Genomic DNA, 26,393 nt, shown 5'->3' with positions numbered 1-26,393 from the left:
ATGTGCTTAAGAGTTTTGCTGAATTGGGACCTCAGGGTTAGCAGGGCAATTTTCTTGGAATATTTTGGTTCAATCAATCCCTCCAGCCTCCTTTCCTATTATAGCCTTTCTAAAAACAGCCCTTTGCAGCAGATAAAGAGAATTTTCATTTGGTACCAGGGCAAGTTCCTTTACATCCAAGCAAGCAGTTGTCAGATCCCTCAAGCAAGCCAAGCAGTGTGTCTGGGGAAAAAAGTAATGGCAGAAACTATTGATATTTGTCACTGCAAGTGCAAAATATAGGGCAGAGTTAAAAGTGAACATGGCCAGCTCTAAGCTTGTCAGCCTGGCTACCTTCTACAGCAAGGAGGCTATGAAAAGAGTAGTGGGAAAGCACCTATCTACCACATCCTACTGCAAAACTTCCAGGTTGCCCTGCATCCCACCCAACCCTACACAAAAATCTTCCCTCTACAATACACCAGACAAGAAGTGATTCAGGGTGAGCCCAGGGGTTCCATTGTCCTGCCAACACTTTACAGAGGGCGTCCTTCGTGGCACACGGCTGACCACGGAGAGGGAACTGTCTTGGCTGAAGCACTAGCAGGAACTGTAACCGTGCCCTGGCCAGAATCTCCCAGCGAGTGCCATGCAGTGCCGGTGGGAAAGCCGCGCGGTGGGGAGCTGTCTATGGTGCTGAGCGCGTGCGTTGGAGAAAGGCTGATGAGCAGGGTGGAGTCTGGGCTGCTGTCTAAGGAGGCAGAGGGAGGTCTCTGCGGCGGTACTAGGACTTCTGTGCGGCGCCGAAACTCCCCTGGGTACCACACGGAAGGAAAGTAGAGCTCTCTCGGCCAGTGCTCGGCACTGGACACGAGGGACGGGCTCCTGGGGTAACCCCTGGCAAAGTTCTCTGCAGTGTTGGACACCACAGAGCTATCAGAGGGGCTGAAAGGGGAGCATCCATCCAAATAGGGGCCGCCGGCAGCTAGGGAGCTCTGCAGGGGGCTGAGCAGTGGGGGGCACGGGGAGCGCCCACAGAACAGCGGCTGGGTGGGGGTAAAGCCAGGGAAGAGGATGGCTGAGGAGGGGGAATAGCAATGCACACCCTGGTGGGGAGCGGCTGGACAGCAGTGCACAAGCTTCTTGAGGCCCTGAACCCACTCAAGGGATCTGCACTGCCCCTGCCCCTGTGGAATAAGAAGGCAGCCGACCTCAGCTCTGGTACTAAGCCCAACTGAGGCGGGGGGAGCGGAGGAGGCCTCATCCAGAAATTTTCAGCATCTCCCTCTGCCACAAGTGCAGGGAGACCTAGTTTCTTGTGCACCCTGGGCCATTCGGTGCCAGAACAGTGTAGCCGTCCCTTAGCAGTTCCAGCACAGCACTGAAAAAGGCAGTTTTCCTGCATGTCTCACTGGGGGCGTGGGGAGGGCATGGGAGCCCCTGGGAGAGAGGATAAAATTAATGATTTATTAGAAGGCAACATACCATGAAGCAGAGTCCTGCAGAATCAAGGAGGGGTCTGTTCTCATAAAGAGGAACATAGAATCCACTCTGCACAATGCCTCCTCCATACTAGCAAATAACAAAGAGCAGAAGGATTTCAAGATCTTTGAGGCTTGGGGAAAAGGAGGGAAGAGTCATCAATGAGCTAAGGGGGACCCCTGCCTGCGTGTCTCCAGAGTTGGAGAAGCTGAGGAGCTGAGCTGTGACTTGGTTGTAGATCTGAACTCGGACACACACACACACACACGCACACACACGAACCCAAGATTCCTCGCCAGACATGGCCCCGTGGGTGATCCAGAACTTAGTCTCTCGAGTCGGTTGCAGGGACCAATTTGATTCTAGCCCAGAGTTCTTAAACCAACTAACTGGAGCCTTTATTCCCGACGGAGACTACACACTCAATTTCCGCTGGCCCTGCCAAACCCAGGAAAGGGGAGAAAGAGATAGCCTAGAAACCAAAATGAATGCAATCTCGGGGCACAAGGGATGGAGGGGAGAGCACCCGATTAACCCGGGCACTCTGCTTCCATGTGCCATCGATTCTGGACTGAAAGCAGAAGGCAGGCGCTTACCTTAGACACACTGCTGCGTACCTGCCAGCTAATGCAACATACATGTGCTGTGGAATTGCACCGACGCAAATCCGGGCATGAGAAGCAAGGGTTTCACCAGGGCAATGAGGGGAAAAGGATATGGCCAGTCGATGAGCTTCTTGGCGTATTTCCTGACCATGTTATCTTCCCCAAAGAGGAAGAGGGATCTGTTGACTGTGAAGCAGTTCTGTCGGACTGGAATGGGGTTGTACAGAGCCATAGTCCTGGCCCTCTGCGCTTTGGTTTGCTTGAGGCTCCCGGGGTCGCTCCGGAAGGCGCGGGGGGTCCTTGGCGGATCCTGTTCTGTTCAGAGCTCGCATCTCCGGATCCCAGGCGGCCAGCCACCGCCTCCCCAAAGCGAGCCATCCTGGAAAAAAAACAGAGAGGCGATCCAATCAAGGCACCCACCAACTACCAAGCAACAGAGCCAGTGGAGGGGACGGGGGGAGAGCGATCCCAGTCGGTAAGCCCCTCTCGGAGCTGCTCAGTCTAGTGGCCAGCGCTCTGGGTCTCCTCCATTCCTCTGGAGCCAGGGAGCCTTTCAACACCAACCCGAGGCATGCTTTAGATCTGGCCGCCCGCGAGACAGCTCTTCTCCCGACCGCCCCGCCGCCTGGGCAGGGAGCAGGCAGGCTGACGGCTGTCCCCGAGGGTAACAGTGTGCGGAGCTGGGGGGGAAGCGGCGGAGAGGCTGAGTCCCTTGGCGCAGCCCCTAGGCAGCATCCGCGCACTCCACCCCGGAGCCAGGGGTTAAACCAGACGCGGCATCGTCTCGGGTCTTTGTTGCAAAAGGCCAGGTCGGATCCCCTGCTGCCGCCTTTAACCCGCACGGGAGCCGCTCCAGAGCCCGCTTTGCTCCGGCCTCTCAGAGCCTCCACGCCTCCAAGCCTTGCCATCGGCCATGCAGCCGGGCGGGGAGGGCAACAGGGCGCGGGCGGCACAGGTGGCAGGCGGGCCCCGCTAGAGCCAAGCGCTGAACTTCTTCGCCAGGGGCTCCATCTTCCCCCTCAGCCTCCCAGCTGCTCTCTGGCGCGCCTGGAGCAACGGCGCACCCCCACTCCGGCGCGCGGCGGAGGGCGGGGGATGCAGCGAACAGAGCTGGCGGGCGGCAGGGAAGCTGCGGCGGCTCTTCAGCCCCGCGTTCCTTAGCGCTCGGGAAGCCAATGGCAAAAAATAGGACCCCGCGCCTTTCTCTGGGCGGGCGACGGAGCCGCGGGAGGGAGGCTGAGGGGGGCTCTGGAGGGAACAAAGAGCGAAGTGGAGTCCGCTCCGAGGAGCTGCTGCCTGGCTGGCCTCGCACTACTCTCCCTTCTCCCCGCAGGGCCACGTGGGGAAAACCCTCCCCGGCCAGGCAGGCCCCCAGCGCAGGGATTAAAGCAACACCCCCCTCAGCCCGCCCCGCTGCCTGCTCCGGGGAGCCTCGCGGCTGCCCAGCAAAGCAGCCCCGGGAGCCAGCAGCACGCGCCCCGCACCTCCTCCACCTGGCCGCCCGGGCCCCGGCAGGGGCCTCTTGGCACCAATTCCCCCGCAGAGCCGGAGGGGCCCCGGGCGGTTTGGCTGCTGCAGGCTGAGGCTCTGGGCGCTGAGCCTTGCGCTCACTCAGTGCCAGCTCGGGGCTGGGCCCAGCTCCGCACCCCCGGGGGCGCGAGCCAAAGCCGGGTGCCCTCTGTCCCTGGCTGCCTTGGATGGGCTCTAGCTCCGGCCCCCGCTCCACGGGATCCCATTGGCATCCTTCACTTCCACCAGTCAGCGCCAGATGTGCCAACAGCTGCCTCTAGCACCCTCCCAGCAATCAGTGGGTCACTGGGGCCAGTGCCTGGCCATTGATGTCCAGTGCTTCAGTTAGTGGGTGCCAAGGAGGGTAAGCAGACCTCCCAAAATTAGGGGCTTTGTCTGATATACACAACTACTCTCCCCCTCTCCAAAAAAAACCACACTCACTCTCAGGTCACCTCCTGCCCAGCTTTAGAAACCCTGGCCTCCTTTCCAGAGGTGCTGAGCCCCCAGGACTCCAACCAGCACAAAAGCTACTGCAGGACACAGCATCTCTGAAAAACCAGGCCCAGGTGTCTGGCGTTGGTCACCCAAAACCAGAGGCCCATCAAGTCAGGGGCCACTCCTGAAAGCATTGTTTAATGCCCTCTGTCATTAGCCCCCAATCTGCCACAAGCCCCACTGAGTCCATTTCCAGATGTGGTTTTTAATGCTTAAATTATAGATTCATTAAGGCAAGAGCTGTTTCCAGTGTATAGTTGGACAGCACCAGGCACAGTGGGCCCCAAAGTGCTAGTCATAAATAAAAAAAACACAACACCTGAGTTTCTTTTTTAAACAGAATGATCACCCCTGCTAGAAAGCAAGAGGGGTTTGGTGAGGGGTGCAGAGAAGAACCTTAGAGCTTCAGCAGACAGAGTGAAACTGGGAGGGTTGTTTTTTTTTAAGGGGCTGGAATGGGTGGGTTAGGTTTATTTTAAACCCAAACAGCTGTAAGGAGCCTGTTAACATTTAGATTTCTGTCTGCTATGTCTCCAATCACCTTTGCTCCAGAAAGCACTGATCTCACCAGGCAATTGAGTTATCATTGGTGGTTTCAGTATAGTCTTACCAGATCCCTTAGAACTATCCCATTGACATTGTCCTCCAACTCCCCAAGAGACAGAGCAGATGGCCCACACTGAGGAGTTTAATAGGTTCCCAGAGCCACCCAAGCAATTCCCAGCACAGAAGCAATGCAATGGATTTCATTCCCTCCCCCTTCCTCCCAAGCTAACTGTTTGCACTGCTATGTGAAAGTCTAATCTTTTCCTCAAACCAGTGAGTGAGCTTTTTCAGTAAGTGGGGGGTAGGGTGAGCAGTGTGTGGTGAATATTCCCGTTCACATGGCACTGCCACTGATTGGACAGCACACATGTAGCCAACCTGTGTGTGCAAACTGTAAAATCAACAACCCGCCTTAGAACCTGACATCCTTTGGGCCAATATTCAAGCATCCTGTGTACAGCCATCTAGGAATGCATATTCATGTTGGCCAGCTCCCGTGAGCATGGGGGGGACTGCGATGCGTCTTGTGGGACTCAGTTTCCTTCTGCATGGGAATAACTGGCCCAGCTCCTGGGCTGTGCCTTGTGCCCATTACACCAGATTGCTGCAGAAGGCAGCCCAAAAGGAGCCATAGCTGGTAATGCATGATCATCCCACAGGCAGGTGGCACAGAGCTGGTGTTGGCTTTCCTCTGCTCGGACAATCCTCAGCTGCTGGACTGGATACGTGGGAAATCTCAGAGCTGGCAAGCTCAGAGCAAACCAGGCTGGAGGAGGGCAAGATGGATTTAAACCCATCTTTTATTCCCTCTGCCTCCCCCTTCCCTCCCCTGTGTTGTGCTGTGTACTCCCTAGCCACAACTTTCCACTTTTCCCTTTACTCTAGCACAAAGACACATCCAGAGGCTTCCCCTTAATATGTCTGCAAGGCTTGGAAACTCCTGTCCTGCATCCCCACTCTCCCCCTACCTGCCCACAGTTTCCCACACAGGGAAGATGTGGGGGGAAACCCAGAGCCTGAAGAGGTTGAGACCTAAGTGCTGGAACTAGGGGTTGCAGCAACACATCCTGGTCTTAAAGTGGCTTCCACCATATACAGGATTTACAGTTTGGTTCAATGGGTCTCAGCACCCTCACTGTACAAACTGTTCCCACACCCTGGATTTTAGAGGTTCTAAGTAGGGAAGAAAGGCAAATATTTGGGCTTATGGCACACTCCTGCCATAACTGCTGAAATCAGAGGCACTACAGCCCTGGATTTGGCCTGCTGTCTTAGAGGTGTGGCTGCACTGCAAACTAGATTCAGTGCAACCTGGAGTGGTTCCTAGCATTGCCAACATGCTGCTAGCTCAGGGAAATGGGTGGAAGCAGTACTGACTGATGGCTAATACCATACAATTGATTCACTTTAAGCAAGATGCTGCCCTAACTGAATCAATTATGATTTGGTGATCCCTCCCTTCCCTCTACCCAGCACTGCATTAAGAATGAGGTTGCTGTTCCTACCTTTGACTATGTTAATTCAGCCTGTAGTATGGCAAACTGCCAATAACGATCCCCAGCCCAGCCAAGCTCCCTGCCCTCCCGCTTGCACTGCTAGGTGCTCCCAGGGTTTTCTCATTCATGTCAATGTCAAGTTAGCAAGCTCGCTGGGGCCAAACGCTTGTGGCTCCAGCTACTAACCAGATATAGCTAACTTCACAAGTAACTATGCAAATGATTTCCTCATCCTCCAGCTCCCTCTGTGTCTCTCACACCCAGGTGGCAGACGGGGTAATACAAACATAGGCTCTTTCCCCTCCAGCTAGACCCAGGGAGGCGGGACAACTAGATGTTCCTTTCTCCCATCAGAGCAAAGAAGGAGCTCCTGATTGCTCTCTCCAACCTCCCAGTGGCAAGAACACAGTCCAGTAGCCATTTCCCCCCTCCCCATCCTCTCCTCCTTCCCAGTGGCAACAGGGAGCTATAAGATGGGAATTCCTTCATGGAATGGGGTGCTTCTGAAGCAACCTCCCTATGCCAGTGGGACCAAGAAGTCTTGCTACATCTTCCTACATAGACTAAGATGATGACGGGGCCACTCACTATCCCAGTGCGGAACAAAGGGAATGCCAGTGTTTAAAAGAGAGAGAAGAGAGAGATAGACAGACAGACCACACCCACACACACACCACACACTCCCTCCAGGGAACACAGAGATGCTTGAAACAAAATTGCCCCAGCCAGGCAAGGAGCTGCAGGATTTATTTCCATGAGGATCATTATATTCTGTTTAATGATGACTCCCCCCCCTCTGCATACAGCTCTGCTACTCTTTTTTTGGTCCAGTGGAGAAGGTGACGAGCACACAGATGTTTAAGCAGTACAATGCCCAACAGGTTTAGAGCTGGCTTAAATATGTGAATGAAAAAGATCAGGATAAAGTGTTTACCCGACAGACAGGGGCATGGGGAGTGCTTTTGAGGGTACTCAGGATTGAGGGTGTTGTGATAATCGAGCCTAGACATTTACTCGAACTGTGAGCTTAACCACAAGAAGTGAGTTAAAGTTCATAAAATGTCAATTTATAACAAATGTTGACAGGACAAGGTAAGAAACGGGGGTGGATTGGACTGAATTAGTCCAGACAAAAAGAGCCCCTGATAGAACTCGAGGACTGTGTTATCATGCCCGGTAAACAGAAAAGTGTGGAATTAGTGAATCTAAATTGGTGTCAGAAATTAGGCCCACTTAGTGGACAAAATAATGAGAGGATGGGCTATTCTGGCCACCACTCCCATTTGGGGGTACTTACAAAGAGACCTTTGGGACAAAAATTGGCTAGTGGAGCAAGCTTCATCATCATGGCTACAACCCCCACCATCTCCTGGGACCACAGACCTTCTGTGCCCTAATCCTAAGAGATGTCTTGACTAGACCAGGCAAGAGTGAAGGACCTAGATGATATCGCCAGCTCTGCTAGCTCCAGCTGAATCCCTGGAATGAAACGTGATTCAATTTTAGCAGCAGCAGAAACAGTAACAGCTCCAGCCCATCTCATCTAACTTCTTTTCCCACAAGAATGGTGATTACCACTTTGCTACTTTCTAGACAGTGGTTTTCAAACTTTTTTTCTGGGGCCTCGTTTGAAGAAACTTGCTGATGCCTGTGACCCAGTGGAGCTGGGGAGGAGAGTTTTGGGGTGTGGGAGGAGATTCTGGGCTGGGACAAGAGGTTAGGGTGTGGGAGGGGATCAGGGCTCTGGGGCTGGGGTGCAGGCTCTGGCATGGGGCCAGGGATGAGAAGTGCAGGAGGGGCTCCAGGTTTGGGGCAGGGGTTTGGGGTGTAGGAAGGGGTCAGGGATCTGGGCTGGGGGGGGGGCGGGGGATGAGGGGTTTGGGATGCAGGAAGTTGGGAGGGCTCAGGGCTGGGGTTTAGGGAGCAGGGTTGGAGCATGGAATTACCTCCGGCAGCTCCCGGCTTCCTGTTTGTCCTGAGACCACGGACCATGCTGCACCCCAGAAGCGACCAGCAGCAGGTCTGGCTCCTAGGCAGAGGCAACACAAGCGGCTGTGTGCAACTCTCCCCCGAAGGCACTGCCCCTGCAGCTCCCATTGGCTGGTTTCTGGCCAATGGGAGTGCGGGAGTCGGTGCTCACGACAAGGCAGAGTGTGGAGCTCCATGGCCCCCCTGCCTAGAGCCAGACCCACTGCTGGCCACTTCTGGAATGCAGCGTGGTGTCGAAGAAGTAGGCACTAGCCTGCCTTAGCTGGGCAGCACCGCCAATGGGACTTTTAATGTTGCAGCCGGTGGTGCTGACCAGAGCAAGGTTGACACCGGTGCCTGACAAGTACTGGGTCACAACCCACAGTTTGAAAAACACTGCTCTAAGAGATGGTCAAATAGACGGGTTCCTACTAAAAACTCTCTCCAGCTCAAGGGAAAGGGAACAAGGGATGCTGTTAAAATGAAGCGTCACTTAATACTTCACATTTCACTACTTTTCTTTATCTTTAAATAAAGGTGAAAAGGATTTCTAATTGTGTGTTTGCCATTGTACCAAGCAGGCTGAAGCCTCTGTATACCAAACCCTAATGCACTGTTTAATGCTGGCCTGTGTCCTGGGTTATACCACCACCTTTGGCCCTTTATTCCATCGAAATTAATACAATGTGGGGGAATATATCTTGACAGAGCACTGACTAGTTCCTAAATAGACGTTGACCAATCCAAGAGTCTGGCAGGGAGCAGCACACTGCCAGAATAAGGGTTTCCTTATAGCCTGGCTCAAAGCATAGGGCCTCATTTTAAAAATGCCACTGTATTACATATAGTCTGATCCTGCGCTTGCCATCACTTCACAAGGAGCACGATCTAACCAAAATGGTGGGGCAGTCTGCAGCGGTGCGATATCTTTGCTTGGAACAATAACTGTAGAATTCTGAAGCATTGTTGTAAGAGAAACGGGATTTGGCTTGTACATTTCCTGAAAACTTCTCTCTGCTACCACAGCGCCATCTCCTGGCTATTTGGTACATCTCTAACAGAATGAGAACCAGTGGATCCACATACCTCTCCCAAAAAAGAGTGACATTACGATTACGGGACATTTTACAGGCACGCATTTCACTTATTAGGACTTCATAATCATACTAAAAATAACTTTCTTTTTTGAAGAATTTGAATGTACATCAAAGGCTGCTCTCCTCCCAGAAAAAAGAGACCATTATTAAATGCGATTACTCTAAGATGATACAAAAACGCGGCAAAAAGGACAACTATTGCCCACAATATATTTTACATTTTCCTTCTGTCCAGCAGATTCAATTTCACACTAATCCACAGAGGTAACAAATACTCCATGAGATTCTACCCAATTTTACTAACTGTGATTAAAATATTTTTGCACTTACTACGCAATGCATGAATATAGCAAAAATAGTGTTATCTCCACATCAGCCCATTTTACCGTAGATAAAAACATACAAACACAGAGGCTAAGCGTATGATGAGCACAAAGCATCAGTTCACATTTGTAAACGTTTTCTTCCACCTTATAAAGGGCTGAACATTCACAATGCACCATTAGGGGTGAATTCCACAGCAAACTGAGCCCAACCAAGCCCATAGAAGTTATTAGGAGTTTTTCCATTAACACCACAGTATCCTGGATCAGATTCATTATAAAATGAAGGATAGCTTTGTGATAAGGCACTGGATAGGGACTAAGGAGATCTGGGCTCAGTTACTGGCTTTGACATGTCTCCTCAAATAGTTTAAGCTAAGAGCTTTCTCAGGGGCCAGCTCAAGACTGTGGAATGAACTCTCCCAGAAACTAAAGACCATCACAAACCTGACCAACCTTCCACTCTATTTCTTTGCCCTTGCCTTCTTCACAAACATGTATGACTGATTATACAACTCCACTACACGTGCTTCTCCCTATGAGGAGAGGATGATTGAAACATGTGACAGATGTTAGTCATGTTGCTTAACACACTACTGGAAGGCATTCAGATAAAGACAGTAATGAGTGTGTTATATTTAAGAACCTACAGAGAATAGAACAGAACTGTCTGGCCTTGTCAGGAGCGTGAAAAACCCACACACCCCTGGTGCCATGGTTATGCTGACAAAACTCTGGGTGTAGATGCAGCTGTGTCACTGGAAGAGTGCTTCCCTCAGTGTAGCTAGCACTTTTTCAGAAGGTGGTGTTCCTACACCAGCAGGAAACTCCCTTTCCTCGGTGGTAGTCTGCATAGACAGTAGGGGCTATACCCACATATGCTCCATAGCGTAGACATACCTAATACCTCTGTTTCTCAGTTCCCCTTCCCTTCTGTAAAATGAAAGTAATACCACCCCCTCCCTTCCACCCTTTTTCTGTTTTATCTAGTTAGATTATAAACTTTTGGGGGCATGGATTGTCCCTTATATGTTTTATAAAAAGCCTAGCACAATGGGATGCAAATCTTGATACTGCCTACTAATCATAATGGTCAGAATTTTCATACATCTTTATTACTAGTCCAATTTCAGATCCAGTAAAATGAAGGGGAGACACACTGACAGTTAATCAGTAACTCAAAATGTGTGGTGATGTTTCAGATTTGACCCTCTTTTCAGTTCTGGTGTTTTAAAGCGTAAAACGAAGGCTACACCATGACTCCCATCAGCCAGTTGTGTTTTTCAGGAATGGTGCAGCTGCTATTAAACCAAGGAATGAAAACTATCAGATCAAAGTGACTCATGTTTGCGGATGGTGGAGGATTCGGCTTTCCTCATTTGTGATGTTGCCAGAATGTTTGATGAGTTAAACCCTTTATTAAAAGTTGACTTTTAGCATCACTTTCTTTAAAATATGATGTTTCAATTATAGGAAAAAATTCTCAGTGTCAAATTAGAGTCATATAAGGTACTGGATTTTAGAAGGGACTAGATAATTTTATTACCAAGAACAAAATTTGCAGCAATACAGGCAATCAAAGCTCCTGCTTCCCGATCCCTGACAGTAATCAATTTATGCCATGAAGGAATGGGGCCAGGTGCATTATGGGTTATGGGAATTTCTCCCTCTGAAGGGATACACCCTTCTGTGAAGTATCAGATAATAGGCACAGACAGAGGCAGAACTCCAGAATTTATGACTATGGATCCGATCAGTTACGGAAGATCCTACGATATTATTGTATTTCTGTAACAATGCATAGAACCTTTCAGGTCATTTAACTCTCCTACGCACCTACAATGACTCTCACCAACCTTGGCACTGCGTGGGGAAGGAGATTCCCTTCCTGCTTTGTGCCCTGAAGCTTGCCACATAGACAATTACCTACTCCTGGCTTTGCCTCCCTCGAGACCTGAACAGGTTGTTTTAAATAAAATGTTACTATCTATAGAAATACATGGAAAACGGTTAAATAAAGAGCTGTGATTACACCTATGACCGAATGCACCCCTGTATTCACACCATACACACTATTGTGATAATCTTTGTATACATATGCCTTGTGAAGTGTCATTGGAAAATGAATAACTTGCTGGTCAATATCATCATGGTGATAGCACCCTATACGTAAAGTTATGAAATCTCCCCAGTATGATGTTGAAGGGCACATGTTCAAAACTCAGATAGTCCCGATTTAGTAAAACTGATTAAGCAGGTCTGGAACAAAGGGATGTGTTTACCTCAATTGGTATATAATTGTAAATAAAGTCCTCAGACAGCCAGAGGAAGGAGGAAGAAAACCAAGGAAATCTGCATCTCAGGAACAGCAGGAAGTGTCCCCACCATGAAATTCCATGGCTCCTTGCCATCAGCTGGAAATAACTTGATCTAGGGGTCACTCTCAGGGAAACACATTTCAAAGGGTGATTGAACTCTGAAAATAAGGAGCAAAAACACCCCAAGTGATCTCTCCCTGTCCATCTCTCTCTTTTCAGTCTAAGACGACAAAAGAAACAAACAGCCTATGGACTTTGGGCGCAGATCCTGACCTGAAACTTGGTCAGCAATGATACTGGGAACCTGTGGTCAGAACGTCACCTCAGACCAAGTCTAGTCTGTTACATTTAGTGCTAGGAAGCATTTTATCTTTATTTTCTTGTAACCATTTCTGCCTTTAATGCCTTAATACTTGTACTCATTTGAAAACTTTGTAGTTAAACTGTTTTTGTTCTTTAATCAACATTAATCTAGTGTTCTGAACTGTGTGGGTAACTTCATTTAGGTGGCAAGTTGCTGTGTATCATTCCCTTACAGGGACAGACCTTTGTTATCTGAACTGTTCAGGAGAGGGCTGGACAGTGCAGTACACAATACATGTTTGGAGAAGGAGGGGGGAATCCAGGACTGGGAGTGTCATGCGGTCACCCTGCAAGTGGAAACTAAGGCTGGTGGAAGCCAGAGTGTGACTGAAGAGTGGCTATCAGGCTGAAGCTACAGACTAACCCTCAGGGTGTGACTTGCATGCTTGCTGGCTGTGGGAAAAGACGGTTACTCACCTTTGTAACTGTTGTTCTTCGAGATGTGTTGCTCACATCCATTCCACTTAGGTGAATCCCAAGCCATACCTAGGCGGTGGGGTCAGAGTGAGAAGTAGCGGCATGGAGCACTGCAGATCCGAAGGCCGCGTCCTCTCTGGACTGCTGGACCAGGGCGTAGTGGGAAGCAAAGGTGTGGACCGATGACCAGGTCACTGCCCGACAGATTTCCTGGATGGGCACACGGGCGAGGAAAGCCAGCGACGATGCCTGTGCCCTGGTAGAGTGCGCAGTCACATGGCCCGTAGGAACGTGAGCCAAGTCATAGCAGGTCCTGATACAGGACGTTACCCACGAGGATAACCTCTGCGAGGAAATGGGAAGCCCCTTAATGCGGTCCGCTACTGCCACGAAAAGCTGAGGGGATTTGCGGAACGGTTTGGTCCTCTCCACATAAAACGCGAGAGCCCAACGGACATCAAGCGAGTGGAGTTGTTGCTCCCTGCGTGAAGAATGAGGTTTCGGGAAAAAAACTGGGAGGAAGATCTCCTGGTTGACGTGAAAGGCTGAGACCACCTTGGGGAGAAAGGCAGGGTGCGGTCTCAGCTGCACCTTATCTTTATGGAAGACTGTATACGAGGGATCTATCGAGAGAGCCAGGAGTTCCGACACCCGTCTAGCTGAGGTAATAGCTACTAAAAGGCAGTCTTCCAAGAAAGATAGAGCAGGGAGCAAGTAGCTAACGGCTCAAAGGGGGGCCCCATGAGCCGAGACAACACCAGGTTAAGATCCCAGGTAGGGGCAGGGGGTCGGACGTTAGGGTATAGAAGTTTCAGCCCCTTAAGGAATCTAGTCACCGTCGGGTGAGAGAAAACGGAGCGGCCATCCCCACCTGGGTGAAAGGTGGAGATAGCCGCCAAGTGGACCCGCAGGGACGATATCGCCAGGCCCTGTTGCTTAAGGGACCAAATATAGTCCAAAATATTGGCCACCGAAACTTCCATCAGGAGGAGACCCTTCTCCACGCACCAACAGGAGAAACGCTTCCACTTGGCTGAGTACGTTGCTCTAGTGGAAGGCTTCCTGCTGCCCAAGAATACCTCACGTACCGGGGTGGAGCAGCGCAACTCGGAACTGGTCAGCCACGCAGGAGCCACGCTGCTAGGTGCAGCGACTGGAGGTCCGGGTGACAGAGAGTTCCGTGGTCCTGGGTGATCAGGTCTGGGTGAAGGGGCAGGGGAACTGGGTCGGCTATGGCCAGGTCCAGCAACATGGGGTACCAATGTTGCCTGGGCCACGCCGGGGATACCATGATCACGCGGGCCCTGTCCCTGCGCACCTTCAGAAGGACCTTGTGGACCAGTGGGAACGGGGGGAACGCATAGAACAAGTGGGTGGTCCACGGAATAAGGAAGGCGTCCGCTATAGACCCGGGTTCCCGGCCCTGAAAGGAGCAGAACGCCTGGCATTTCCTGTTCCCCCTGGATGCGAAGAGGTCCACGTGGGGACAACCCCACCTCTGGAAAATCGAGAGGGCGACGTCCGGGCGGAGGGACCACTCTTGCGCGAGGAAGGATCTGCTCAGGCGGTCCGCCAGCGTGTTCCGTACTCCGGGGAGGAAGGAAGCCGTGAGGTGAATGGAGTGGGCTATACAAAAGTCCCAGAGTCGCATCGCCTCGTGACATAGGGGAGAGGATCTGGTGCCACCCCTGCTTGTTGATATAGTACATGGTCGTCGTGTTGTCGGTAAATACCGCAACACAATGACCCCGAAGCTGGTGACAGAATGTTTGACAAGCAAGGCAGACCGCTCTCAACTCCCGCATGTTGATATGTAGCTCCACCTCCTGTAGGGACCACAGGCCCTGTGTCCTCAGGGTTCCCAGGTGGGCCCCCAGCCGAGATCTGAGGCATCCGTCATTAGGGACACCGAGGGCTGGGGTGGGTGGAATGGGAGCCCCGCACACATGACAGACTGGTCTAGCCACCAACTGAGAGAATCCAACACCCCCTGGGGGATTGTGATCAGCATGTCTAGTGACTGCCTTGCCGGCCGGTAATGTGCGATGAGCCAAGACTGGAGGGGCCTCATGTGGAGCCGTGCATACCCGGTCAAACGGGCAGGCTGCCATATGGCCTAACAGGGTTAGGCATGTCCGTATCGATGTCGGGGGGCTGCCAGCAAGCGCTGAACGATCGCCGACAACGACTGGAACCTGGGCAACGGCAGAAGGGCCCTGGCCATGGTGGAGTCCAGGACGGCCCCAATGAACTCCACCCTCTGCGAGGGGAGCAGGGCGGACTTGTCCACATTGATCATGAGGCCCAAGGTAGCAAACAGGCCGGTGATCCTGCGGACGTGGCTGCGGACCTGCAGCTCCGACGTGCCCCGAATTAACCAATCGTTGAGGTAAGGGAACGCGTGAATGCGACTGCGCCGAAGATGTGCCACAATGACAGCCATGCATTTGTGAATACCCTCGGAGCCGTAGAAAGGCCAAATGGGAGGACCCGCAAATTGGTAGTGATGGCAGTCGACCACGAACCGAAGGAAACGCCTGTGGTGTGGCCATATGGCAATATGAAAATAAGCGTCCTGCATGTCGAGGGCGGCATACCAGTCTCCAGGATCCAGGGATAGGATAATGGTCCCGCAGGGATACCATGTGGAACTTCAACTTTACTAGATATTTGTTGAGCTCTCGCAGGTCGAGGATAGGCCTGAGGCCTCCCTTGGCCTTGGGGATCAGAAAGTAGCGGGAATAAAACCCCTGCCTCTCTCGTTCTCCGAAACCGCCTCTATAGCTCCTTTGTCGAGGACGTCTGTACCTCCTGGCGGAGGAATTGCTCATGAGAGGAGTCCCTGAAGAGGGATGAGGGTGGGGGGGCGGGAGGGAGGAAAAGACACAAACTGCAGACGGTATCCCGTCTGCACCGTGCGTAAGGACCCAGTGGTCGGATGTTATCCGGGACCACGCCTGGAGGAAAAACGAAAGGCGGTTGGAAAATGGGGGGGGAAGGATCCATGAGGGATACTGGTACTACGCCCTCGGGCGCACCTTCAAATGAAGGTTTGGGTCCAGGTGGGGCTTTAGAGGAGCTTTGGTTTTGCCCCCCTTGATTGCCCGACGGCCTGCGCCTGCCATTTCTGCCGCGGCGCCTATTAAGGTCCTGCCACTGGCGGAACTGGGGTACGGCTGACGCTGCTGCTGTTGCTGCGGCCGGAAGGGTCTGCGTTGCGTCCCAGGCGTGTGCATCCCAAGGGAGCGCATACTGACCTGATTGTCCTTAAGACTTTCAGTCTGGGGTCTGTCTTCTCCGAGAACAGGCCCTGGCCTTCAAACGGGAGGTCCTGGATTGTGTATTGGAGCTCCGGTGGAAGGCCAGAAACCTGAAGCCAGGAGATGCGGCGCATCATCACCCCCGAGGCGAGGGTACGGGCAGCCGAGTCCGCAGTGTCCAAGGAGGCCTGCAACGAGGTTCGTGCAACCTTCTTGCCCTCGTCAAGAATCGCCGCAAATTCTTGACGCGCCTCCTGTGGCAGCAGCTCTTTGAACTTATCCGCTGCCACCCAAGAGTTAAAGGCATAGCGGCTAAGAAGGGCTTGCTGATTGGAACCCTGAGCTGAAGGGACCCCCGCCGAATAAACCTTGCAGCCGAGGAGGTCCATACGCCTGGCCCCTTGGATTTGGGGGCTGGGGCTTCCTGCCCATGACGCTCCCTCTCGTTCACCGACTGTACCACCAGGAGCATGGTGTCGGGTGAATATGGAGGTACTCATAGCCCTTGAGGGACCATGTACTTCCTTTCGACGCCCCGTGCAGTACGGGGGATGGAGGCCAGTGATTGCCAGATCGTATTGGCATTGGCCTGGATCGTCCGAATAAAGGGCAGGGCGACCCTGGTGGGAGCATCGGAGGAGAGGATGCTGACGATGGGGTACTCGATCTCAGAGACCTCCTCAGCTTGCAGGCTCAAATTCTGTGCTACGCGCCTGAGGAGGTCCTGATGTGCCCTGAGGTCTAGCGGAGGAGGGCTATTAGAGGAAGTGCCAGCCACCGCCTCATTGGGAGAAGACGATGAGGATACCCCCGGGAAGAGAGTGTCCAGCGGGGGGTCCGCCTCAGCCCTCACCTCTGGCTCAGGAGGAGATCACGGTCTTGTGCTTTGACCCGTCCTCCCCATCCAGGGAGGGAGGGGGGCGAGACAACGATGCCTCCGCGGCCTGTGCTCTGCCGTTGCAGGCCTAGGAGGAAGCTGTTGGGGGCCCTGGGCTTGTGATACGCCCAGGGTGTCCAGAACCCCCACTGCTGCGGACCCTGGTCCTGTTGCGGAGGGTCTTGAAAAAGGGCCGCTTGTCTGTCAGTGCCCAGCGCATATACACTGTCCGGCTGCGATGACACCGACAGTTGTCCGGAAGGCCATGGAGGGGCTGACCGCGGCTGGTAAGAGTCTCTGCGTCCTGGCGCCGAAGATGTTCTCGGTGCTGGGGACCGGTACCGGGGGTCATACCGGAGCCGGGATCGGGACCGGGGTCTGTCTTGGACTCGGTGCCAGGATCGGGACTGGTACCGGCCGCTGACTCGGTGCCGGGATCGGGACCGGGACCTGCCACTGATGTGGTGTCGGGAGGTCAATCGGGACCGGGACCTGCCACCAGCTCGGTGCCAGGAGGTCAACCGGGGCGCTGATCGACGGCGGGACTGGCTCGTAGAGTCCCTGTGCCGGTATCGGTGGCTGGAACCAGACCGTGACCGTCTGGAGGCCGATTGGTGCCACGAGTACGACCGGTACCGCCGAGGGGAGCGGTGCCGGGACTGCGAGCAGCAGCGGGATCTTGAGCGACCATGGTATCGGGACCTCGACAGAGAGCGTGAGTCCCGAGACGGCGCTCTCATCATAGGTTTGCCCCTGGACGCTACCCGCACCGGAGGTACCGGGGGTGGAGGCTGAGTTGACTCAGTCAGGGCAATGAGGTCTTGTGCCGAGGCGAAGGTCTCCGGCGTCGATGGGACCAAATAGCTCAACCCCAGATCTTATGGGGGAGCTCGGCGGGACCAGACTCGACGGACCCTCCGGGCCTGGAGTCGACGGTGCCGTAGCGCCGCGGCAGATGTCGGTGCCAGGCGCTCCACTCGAGTCTGCCTGGATGGAGTTGCAGACTTCGAGGGTCTTGCTTCTGCACCCGGTGCTGGGGAGGTCGGTGCCGGGGAGTCTTTCCGGTGCCGGCGCGATCCGGTGCCGGTGTCGAGGTGACGGCCTGCAAAGCTGCCGGGGTCGAGTGCCGCTTCCATGAGGAGAGTCCTAAGTCTCTGGTCTCTCTCCTTCTTTGTTCTAGGCTTAAAAGCCTTACAAATGCGGCACTTGGTCCGATCTGTGCGATTCCCCCAGGCACTTTAGACACGCGTCGTGAGGGTCGCTGGTCGGCATCGGCTTCTTATAGGCCGCACATTGCTTGAAGCCCGGCGACCAGGCATGAGCCGGTGTCGGGCGCCGGGAAGGGCTACGGCCCAAACCGGCTAACAAATATCTACAAATATTATTTACACTATTTAACTAACTACACTTAACTACTAATTACAACTATCAACCGTAGAACAAGGAGAGCTAGGGACGTGGAGGACAGCTATGCCGCGCTCCACAGTTCCAATGACCGACACGGCGGTAAGAAGGAACTGAGGAGAGAGTGGGCTGGCAGAGGTATATATCGAGTGCCATGGCGGGCGCCACTCTAGGGGGCGACCTGCCGGCCACTGGAGTTGCTAGGGTAAAAAGTTTCCGACGAACGTGCACGCGCGGCGCGCACACACCTACTGGAATGGAGTGAGCAATCACTCGAAGAAGAACTACAGCAGCAAGGCATTGTGAGGTTCTCTAGGGTCCAGGGCAGGGTGATACTGCCCCTCACTGGTCTGGATTGCACCCCGCAATGTCATAATATCCCTGCCAACTGTACTCTATGGAAAGTATCACTGGCCTGGCCCTAAACTTAAAGTTACACTGCAGAGAGCCTTTGGGCCAATTCTCTGCTGGTGTATATGGGACACATGATGCAGCTACAGTTACTTCAATTGCTATCTGCTGATCTAATCTACGTGATCTGTCTAACTTATATTGTAACGTGAACACAAACACATCAAATAGATAAAGACAAGGAGGGAGCTGAGTATAAAATAGCCGATACATATTAAAGGTCTGTACCTCCTCAGGTCTAGCAGGACCTTTTTCCCTTCAAGGCCTGCTATGTTTCAGCAAGGATCTCATCAGGCTAACGGTGTATGTGCATGTATATATAATGAAGGTACTTCAACAAATCAGGTCCAGAACACATTTTACAGCCAGCCCAGTGTGTCTAAAATGCCTAACACATCAGGCTGGTAGCCGTTTACAGGCATGTGGCCCAGGTGCACATGACCTTGCAAGGCAGTGGAGAACCAGGCTCCTTGAGAAAGATTTTCAAAGGCACAGATGGGAAACTAGGCACCTCCCACTGAAAGTCAATAGGAGTTTGGTGCATCGCTGCTGTCTGTGTCTCTTCAAATCCACCACTTGTCTGCATGGAGCTTGTATAGTTTTAGCACCAATGAAAGCACAAAGCCACCCTTCAATGTTACCTTGGTGGGGTGCCCATCACAAGAAAAAAAGCCATTGCAAGACACACATACACCCCATCAGTAGGGCAATACCATTAATTTTTTAAATCTCCATGGTCAGAAGTTGGATTCCCAGGGTGTCTCCAGTTAAAAACAGCAGTGTGTGTGAATTACAGTATGCTTTACACCATTGTACAGCAAATTACACTTTTCACTTAATATGGTTTGAAACGCCTCTCCCTCCCCCATTGTTGACACTGGCCTCACTGCCTGGCATGGCTGTTCCGTGGGGCTTTTGGAGATTGTGGCAGTTAGTTAAATATAGATGCATAATTTATAGCTTTGTATTAAATGTACAGGCCTCTCTGATCTCTTGTAAGTACAATTTCTCTTTGAATAAATGTATGCTTTTGACCTTGGGGAAGTCAGTTTCTTGGGTTTGCCTAGGTGACAAGTCCAGGCACGTATCCAAGCGGATGCTGTTTAGGAGTCATTAAAGCCGACAAAGGAAAGTCTAATAATTATGTAGGCAGTTCCTGGGGGCGTGATGGGTGTAGGAAGTAATATGAGTTAGACCAAACTGTTATTGAAAGAGGAATGTGTTTAATGAGCATACAGCAAAAAGGAAATACCCGTCTTGATCTGGACTATGGGATGAGGTAATCCCCTAAATACTAACTGAGATTTAAACATGTTAACCGCCCAGAGCCTTGGGGCTATAATGGTAGGATCTTTAGCTATAGTGAGACGCATACCTTTCTTGAACGAGAGTTGAGAGAAAACAGATAACTCTGTAGCCATGGGGAAAACACAAAGGGCCAAAATTCTCTGCTGGACTAGCAATCTTCGGCACTTCTAGGAGTCCCTTCCACCCAGGGATCTCAGAACACTTTGCAAAGAGTGAGTGAAGTTTTACTCACCCATAGGAACTAGGAAGTGTTATAACCTTGTACAGGTGAGAAAACTGGGGAACAGAGAGGTTCAGTGGCTTGCCCAAAGGACTGTGCAGTTAGCCAATGCCAGCGCTGGGAACATAATCATGACTCTTTCCTTCAGCCATGCATGCACACACCCTCACCATGCCCAGTTTCTTCTGGACATTCACCTTTATGAGAAAGAAATGCTATGACAAGGATGCTTCCACAAGTCAAATTAAAGTCAGAAACAGGAGTCAGTCACTATAAAACCTACCATTTTCCTCCTCCTCACTGTTCAATACTAAACATGCTGTAGGGTCAGGAATGTTTGGAAGATGTAAAAGTCACAGGCTCCAAAATACTGCTGAACCTGTAACAACTTGCAAGTTATGCAATGACACACTGAGGGCTTCATTCTCATTTACACTAAGGCCCCTTCAGACTGCTCTGGCATGGTGATGGTGCTCCGAAGTGGGTGTGAATTATATATTTAAACCCAGTTTAAAAGGCCCTTAAAGCATGTAAAGGGCCACTAGAGTCAATGAGAATAAGGCCCATATGCACGTTGGGCAATCTTATAAAACTTGGAGAGATGGGCATCATTGTGATATCAGCGCACCTCTACCTGCAAACAAAAATGAGGACTTACAATTTGATGACAGAATATATGTTAAGCCAAGAAATGTGATTTTTTCGAGGGCTAAAATAATTTAAACAGCTTTAAAGGAAACACTGGAAAAATCTGCCAATCCAGTGCTGACACTGAAAGAAGAACACTGGAATAGCTTTTGCAGCACTGGAACAATCGGAACTGCAACCATGCCACATCAAGGTCACCAGCATCACGGTACAGGGCTTGCCTGGGAGAGGAGGGGCGTGCAGTGGGGCAATTTGCCCCAGGCCCCACAGGGGCCCCGCAAGACCTGGCCGAGAATCCTTCCCGGCTACTCACCCGGTGGCGGTCAGTCTTCGGCGGGCACTTTGGCAGCAGGCCCTTCACTCGCTCTGGGTATTCGGTGGTGGGGTCCTTCGGTGCTGCTGAGACACGGAGTGAGTGAAGGACACGACCGCCACTGTAGACTCGGAGACGCCGTCCAGTGAGTACGAGCCCCACAGCAGGTGGCAACTTTTTTATGTCTGCTCCCCTGCTTGCCCCAGGCCCCCTGAATCCTCTGGGCGCCTCTGACATGGTTAGGTGTGCTACACAAAACATCACAATCGAAAGCGTGACCTCTGTACCTTCCCACCCTTCAGCCACTCCGATTCATGCTTAACACCATCCCCAGTGTTTTTGTCCTGTTGTCTTTGTTTCTTTAAAAACAGAATGCTACTTAAAATAAGCACTCAGAAGGGCTTGGTGCCTCTGCATGGAAATTTAGTAGGAACTTGGTTCACAGTGGAATCTTATTCTTGATGTATATAAACATGGATGGCAAGGGGAAGTGGAAATTAGGATCTGCACATCTCTCATGGCTGGGCTGAATATTTGTAGCCTTGCTGTTCACAGTTTAACTGTCTGGTAGCTGTATATATTGGCAAACAAGAACTCCATTTAGTGACAGTTAAGGTTCTAGCAGGACACACCACATCCACCCAAACCCTTAAAAGAATGGAAAGAAGAAGGTAGAGGAAAGGCTTGTGCATTCTTTCCCACCCTTGTATTGCCTTGAATGCTACTGATAACACATTCCAGTGCTCTATAAGGCTTTCACTTCCATCTCCACCACACACCAAAAGCCAACATACCCTCAACTTCAAAGTTGCCCTCTAGCATTCCAACTGGAATAGCAGATAAGGCAGGGGCCACATGATGAGCAAATGACAAGAAAAGAAAATATTGAATAGTTAAGTGAACACTGTCCGTTCTGTGCACTGAATGAGGCAGGGGTCGTATGGAAAAAATAGTATTGGACATGTAATTAAAGACTGTAGCCTAATGCATATGCACAAGGGGGGGCAAATTAAGGTTGCAGAGGCAACATTCATTCAAGCTTTTGAGTGCTTGACTTTGCAACCTTAATAATGTTTTAAGTAGTTCTTGAGAGTAATTTCCTCTGTTTTTAGAAAAAAACTGGAAAACCCCTCCACAAATCCATCATGTGACATCCTAATGACACCCACTTGGGTCATCACCAGGGTTGGAACCTTTGGATCACTGCACAGACCTCTGCACTGGAGCTACCAAAGTAGCTGATAGCAGTAGTAGGCTGTCATCCTCTGTGAGGATCAGCACTAGAGGAGGAGGACATACACTTTGCCAGATAGTTTCACAGATAGTTGCTGACAGCAGAGAAATGGGGAGACTCAGGACCTTGGATTTCATTCCAGGTTCTGGAGGGGGGTGTCCTCTCAGTCATAGACACTTCTTCCTGTTCTCCCCACCACAGGATTGACCTCATCTGCTCTGTACCTGTCTGGGACCCTGTCTCTTCCTTACCTTTGGCTCCATGCCTCTGTCTAATTTTTCCTTGCCTATGCAGTCCCAGTCTCCACTCACGATTCTCATGCCAGTCCCAGTCTCCTTGCCAGACAATCTAGTCCTCCCCTCTGGGATATTGTCCAAGTCCAATCTATCCCTCCCTATTCTCAGTCCAGGTTCTTCTCCCACCCCACATCCTCATCCTGTCTCCTTGCCCAATCAGTTTCTCCCTCACGTTCCTCATCCACTCTGTCTTTCTCCCCTCCCTCACTCAACTGGCTCCCAGCCCTGGTCTTCCTCCTCAGTCTCCCCTTCCAGTCTCACTGTCTCCCTTCACACTAATTGCTCCCCAATTTTTTGTCCAAGTCTCTTTAGCTAGCCAGCCTTAGTCCCCCCTCCCCTGCCTACCTCACCTCCCAACCCATCTTTCTTCCTCTATCCCCTTCCCTCTCATACTGGTTACTAGTCCCACTCTCCTTGTCTAGCCAGTACCAGTATCCAGCTATTTTTCCAACCTTGGTGTCGTCTTCCCCCTGCCCCATCAGCCAACTGGCTCCCAGTTCCCCTCACTCCACTTCCCTCACAAGCTCTCAGTCCCACTCTCCGTGCCCAGCCCGTCCTCCCCTCCTCTCCTCACTGGATTTCTGCCATAGTCCCCTTGACCAACCAATCCGTCTCTTCCCCCTACCAGCTCCCAGTCAGGGGTAATAACCAGAGCGGGGCAAGTGGGGCAGCCACCCAGGGCGCCAAGGTGCAGAGGCAGAACAATGGGCACAAGCAAAGGTGACATGTAAAGCGTGACACAGCAGGGCTTGGGGAGGGAGTGACACCTGCATTCCCTGACACACTTCAGTGGACCATTCAGCCTGTCTGGGTTGGGGAGCACAATAAAAATATCTGGAGGGGGCACATGACCCCCAACACATCACCTCTGGGCAGAAAAATGACCAATAGAGAGGCGAAATAAGCTTGCTCAGCCTCGGCACTAAAATGCATACTTATGGCTTTGCTCCCAATCAGTTTCTCTTCCTTCCTCCCCCTCCCACCCCCAACTCCAATCCCAGTGTCCTTGTCCCATTCTTCTACTTTCCTTACTCCTGGTCCAGCTCTTGTTCCCCTTGTGCAAGTGTCAGGCAGCTGCCTCCTCCATGCTGAAGGTGTCTGCAGGATGGGATCACAGGAGAACAGGATCCTTGGGCTGGGTTCCAGTGCCCAACCCATGAGAGGCCAGAGCAGCTGGGAACTACAATTGCAAGGAAAGTCCTGCTGAGCCCCAATATCTCTCAGCTGGCACATGCTCAGTTGCTCTCTAGAGATGGCGTGCGCACCATCTGGTCACATACAGGAGCTGTGAGAGGCTCACGCATGCTCAGTGAGAACAGAATATTTGGAGATTTTTAGCTGCTAAAGTTGTAGACATCTCCACCAAGCATGTGCAAACTGCATTTTTCAAAGGCTTATAAGTTGTCCAATTTGGGTGGATTTTCACAGGAACAGCAAAAGGGCACACCCCTGATGCACGGCCACCATCTTGGCACCACTTTAAGTCCCCGCTTCAAAGCCTGGGGGTGTAACAGCTTCTCAAAGAAAATGTCTCAAGAAGTTTTAACATTGGCAAAACATATTTGTTCCTAGCCTTGGTCTTGGAAACGGCTGACTCATTTTGGCTGAACTAATTCAAAATTCAGCATGGGTAGACATTCAGCAAGGAAAATTTCACCATAAATCATTAGTTTGGTAGAGTTATAAGCAAATGAGAGAGGGTTTTATAATGGGAAACATTGGGTACCTTGATAATATGCAGCACACTACTAGCCCCCATCTATAACATTGACAGGTTTTAAATCAATGTACTATTTTTGTATTGCAGTAGTGCCTGAGTAGCACCACACATAGACCCAAATCCCATTGTGCTAGGCGCTGTACAAAGAGAATACATACACACAAAGACAGTTTCTGTCCCATGGAGCTTTCAATCTAAGTAGTTTCAGAGAGTGTCCCCATGCAGAGTTGTACCAATTTAAATAAATCCATTTAAAACCACACCTTTAGTTAAATCCATGCAGCTCTGTGTGTGGATCTGCCCTAACTGCGGTCAATAAGTGGTCTCATTGAGTTGTTCACACAGACATGGGTGCAATATCAACTCAGGTAATTAAATTTCCAACCACTGATCAGCTGTAACCAATCATCCTCACACTCCTGGGAGCTGGCAGCGACATTTGCTCCTACTCAGATACCCACTTTCCCCATCCCAATGCGATGCCCATTGCTAGTGATAACTATCCCATTGTGTCAATGATTGAGGGAACATTCCCTGGTCTCTCTCATGCAATCAGTAACTGGTGGAAATCTTCCACTTTATACTCAATAAATTAGCCCAGGGGTAGGCAACCTATGGCACGCGTGCCGAAGTCGGCATGTGAGCTGATTTTCAGTGGCACTCACACTTTCTGGCCACTGGTCTGGGGGGCTCTGCATTTTAAATTTAATTTAAATGAAGCTTCTTAAACATTTTAAAAACCTTATTTAATTTATGTACAACCATCATTGTTATATATTATAGATTTATAGAAAAAGACCTTCTAAAAATGTTAAAGTGTATGAGTGAATAAATGAAGACTTGGCACATCACTTCTGAAAGATTGCTGACCCCTGCATTAGCCTCTTTCCAAGAACCAACCTGCAGCCTCAATCCCTTGAGCACCTGGCTCTCAGGCTTGTGAGCACAATGACCTCTCCAATGCATACATCCAAAACAAACTCATTTTTTACCAGAGTGCACAGGGTTTGTCTCTATAAGAGGTTAATTCCCCGTATCCTCCCCTCAGATCGTCTCTAGTTCTGTAACAAACCCAGGGAACGAAGAGAGGGGTTGGTTCTCCCCTTCCACGCCTCCTGCTCTAGTTTTGATTTCACAACAAGAATAGAAAACTCAGGCTGCATGTTCACTGCAGAGCGTAGCACTTCTTGGGCTCACTCCCTCGGCCTTCGGCTGCTGTGCTTTACAACACATCCAAAGAGGCATGAAATAATCAGCCATTAATAAACTGTCCAGAGTGCCCTGCTGCTTTATTTGGCTTTCAGTGCTGGTCTCTAATTAGCATGCCAAGTCACATCTCTGCTGCTGAAGTCACCTTTCCACTGGATAAAAAAATAAATCATGCACTGTCCTTGTTCCAGCCCTAAAGGCAAGACATGCCCCTAGCAAGGTGCAACCAGACCCCCTGGTGCTGTTTAGCTCAGGTAGAAGAGGTTCTCCCTTTGACTGCCTGGTGACTCCCGCCACACATCCCTTTGTCTCCTCTTCCTCCTTCCCCAGCCCTCACCCCCTTTATCCTCTGCCCATGATGTGGAAACATCATTCATGAATCACCCAGACAAGCTGTCTACTTGTTGGGAGGGGGGATCCTATCAGAGGAGCTGAACAACTAGACAAATTGTACAGGGACAGCATGTGAAGTGTTGCCAGACCTTAGATAGGAAGCTACAAAACAGGGATAACATACTGGACAGTGGATCAGGGGGCTTTTAAAAAATTCCCTTAGACAAAAATCATGCAGCCTCTAAGTGTTGTTTCAAATCTCTCCAATACAGCACTCACCTACCTCTGTGCTTTGCAAACCCCACACGAGGTCCTGTGATGGAAAGTGCTATAGAAGTGCCCGCCAAGTCAAACAACAAGTAGGATACCTTGGGCCAGATCCTCAGCCCCACCCTGGCAGCATAAAGCTGACATGTAAGTGGCACTCTAGAGCCTGCTATGGCACTTGTCCCACACCCAAACACAGGAGCCTGCACAGAGGAGACTGGGGCATCCCTACCACCTGCCAACCCCTGGCTGATAGAACAGCTCCTTGGGACATGGCCAGCCAGCCATCAGT

At 51.3% G+C, this 26,393-nt stretch overlaps 1 protein-coding gene across 1 annotated transcript in view; it reads right to left on the bottom strand.

Moving 5' to 3' along the window:
• The window catches only part of CACNA1E (calcium voltage-gated channel subunit alpha1 E), a 315,028-nt gene that overhangs the window by 250,393 nt on the left and 38,242 nt on the right, over window positions 1-26,393 (bottom strand). The window contains 2 exon segments of the mRNA XM_030572681.1: window positions 2,180-2,330; window positions 2,333-2,445. Coding sequence (XP_030428541.1) covers window positions 2,180-2,330; window positions 2,333-2,445 — 264 coding nt within the window.

Source organism: Gopherus evgoodei, chromosome 8, assembly GCF_007399415.2.
Source record: "Gopherus evgoodei ecotype Sinaloan lineage chromosome 8, rGopEvg1_v1.p, whole genome shotgun sequence".
Lineage (NCBI taxonomy): Eukaryota > Metazoa > Chordata > Testudines > Testudinidae > Gopherus > Gopherus evgoodei.
Note: the sequence above shows the minus strand (reverse complement) of the source record. Positions and strands in the feature narration are given on the sequence as shown.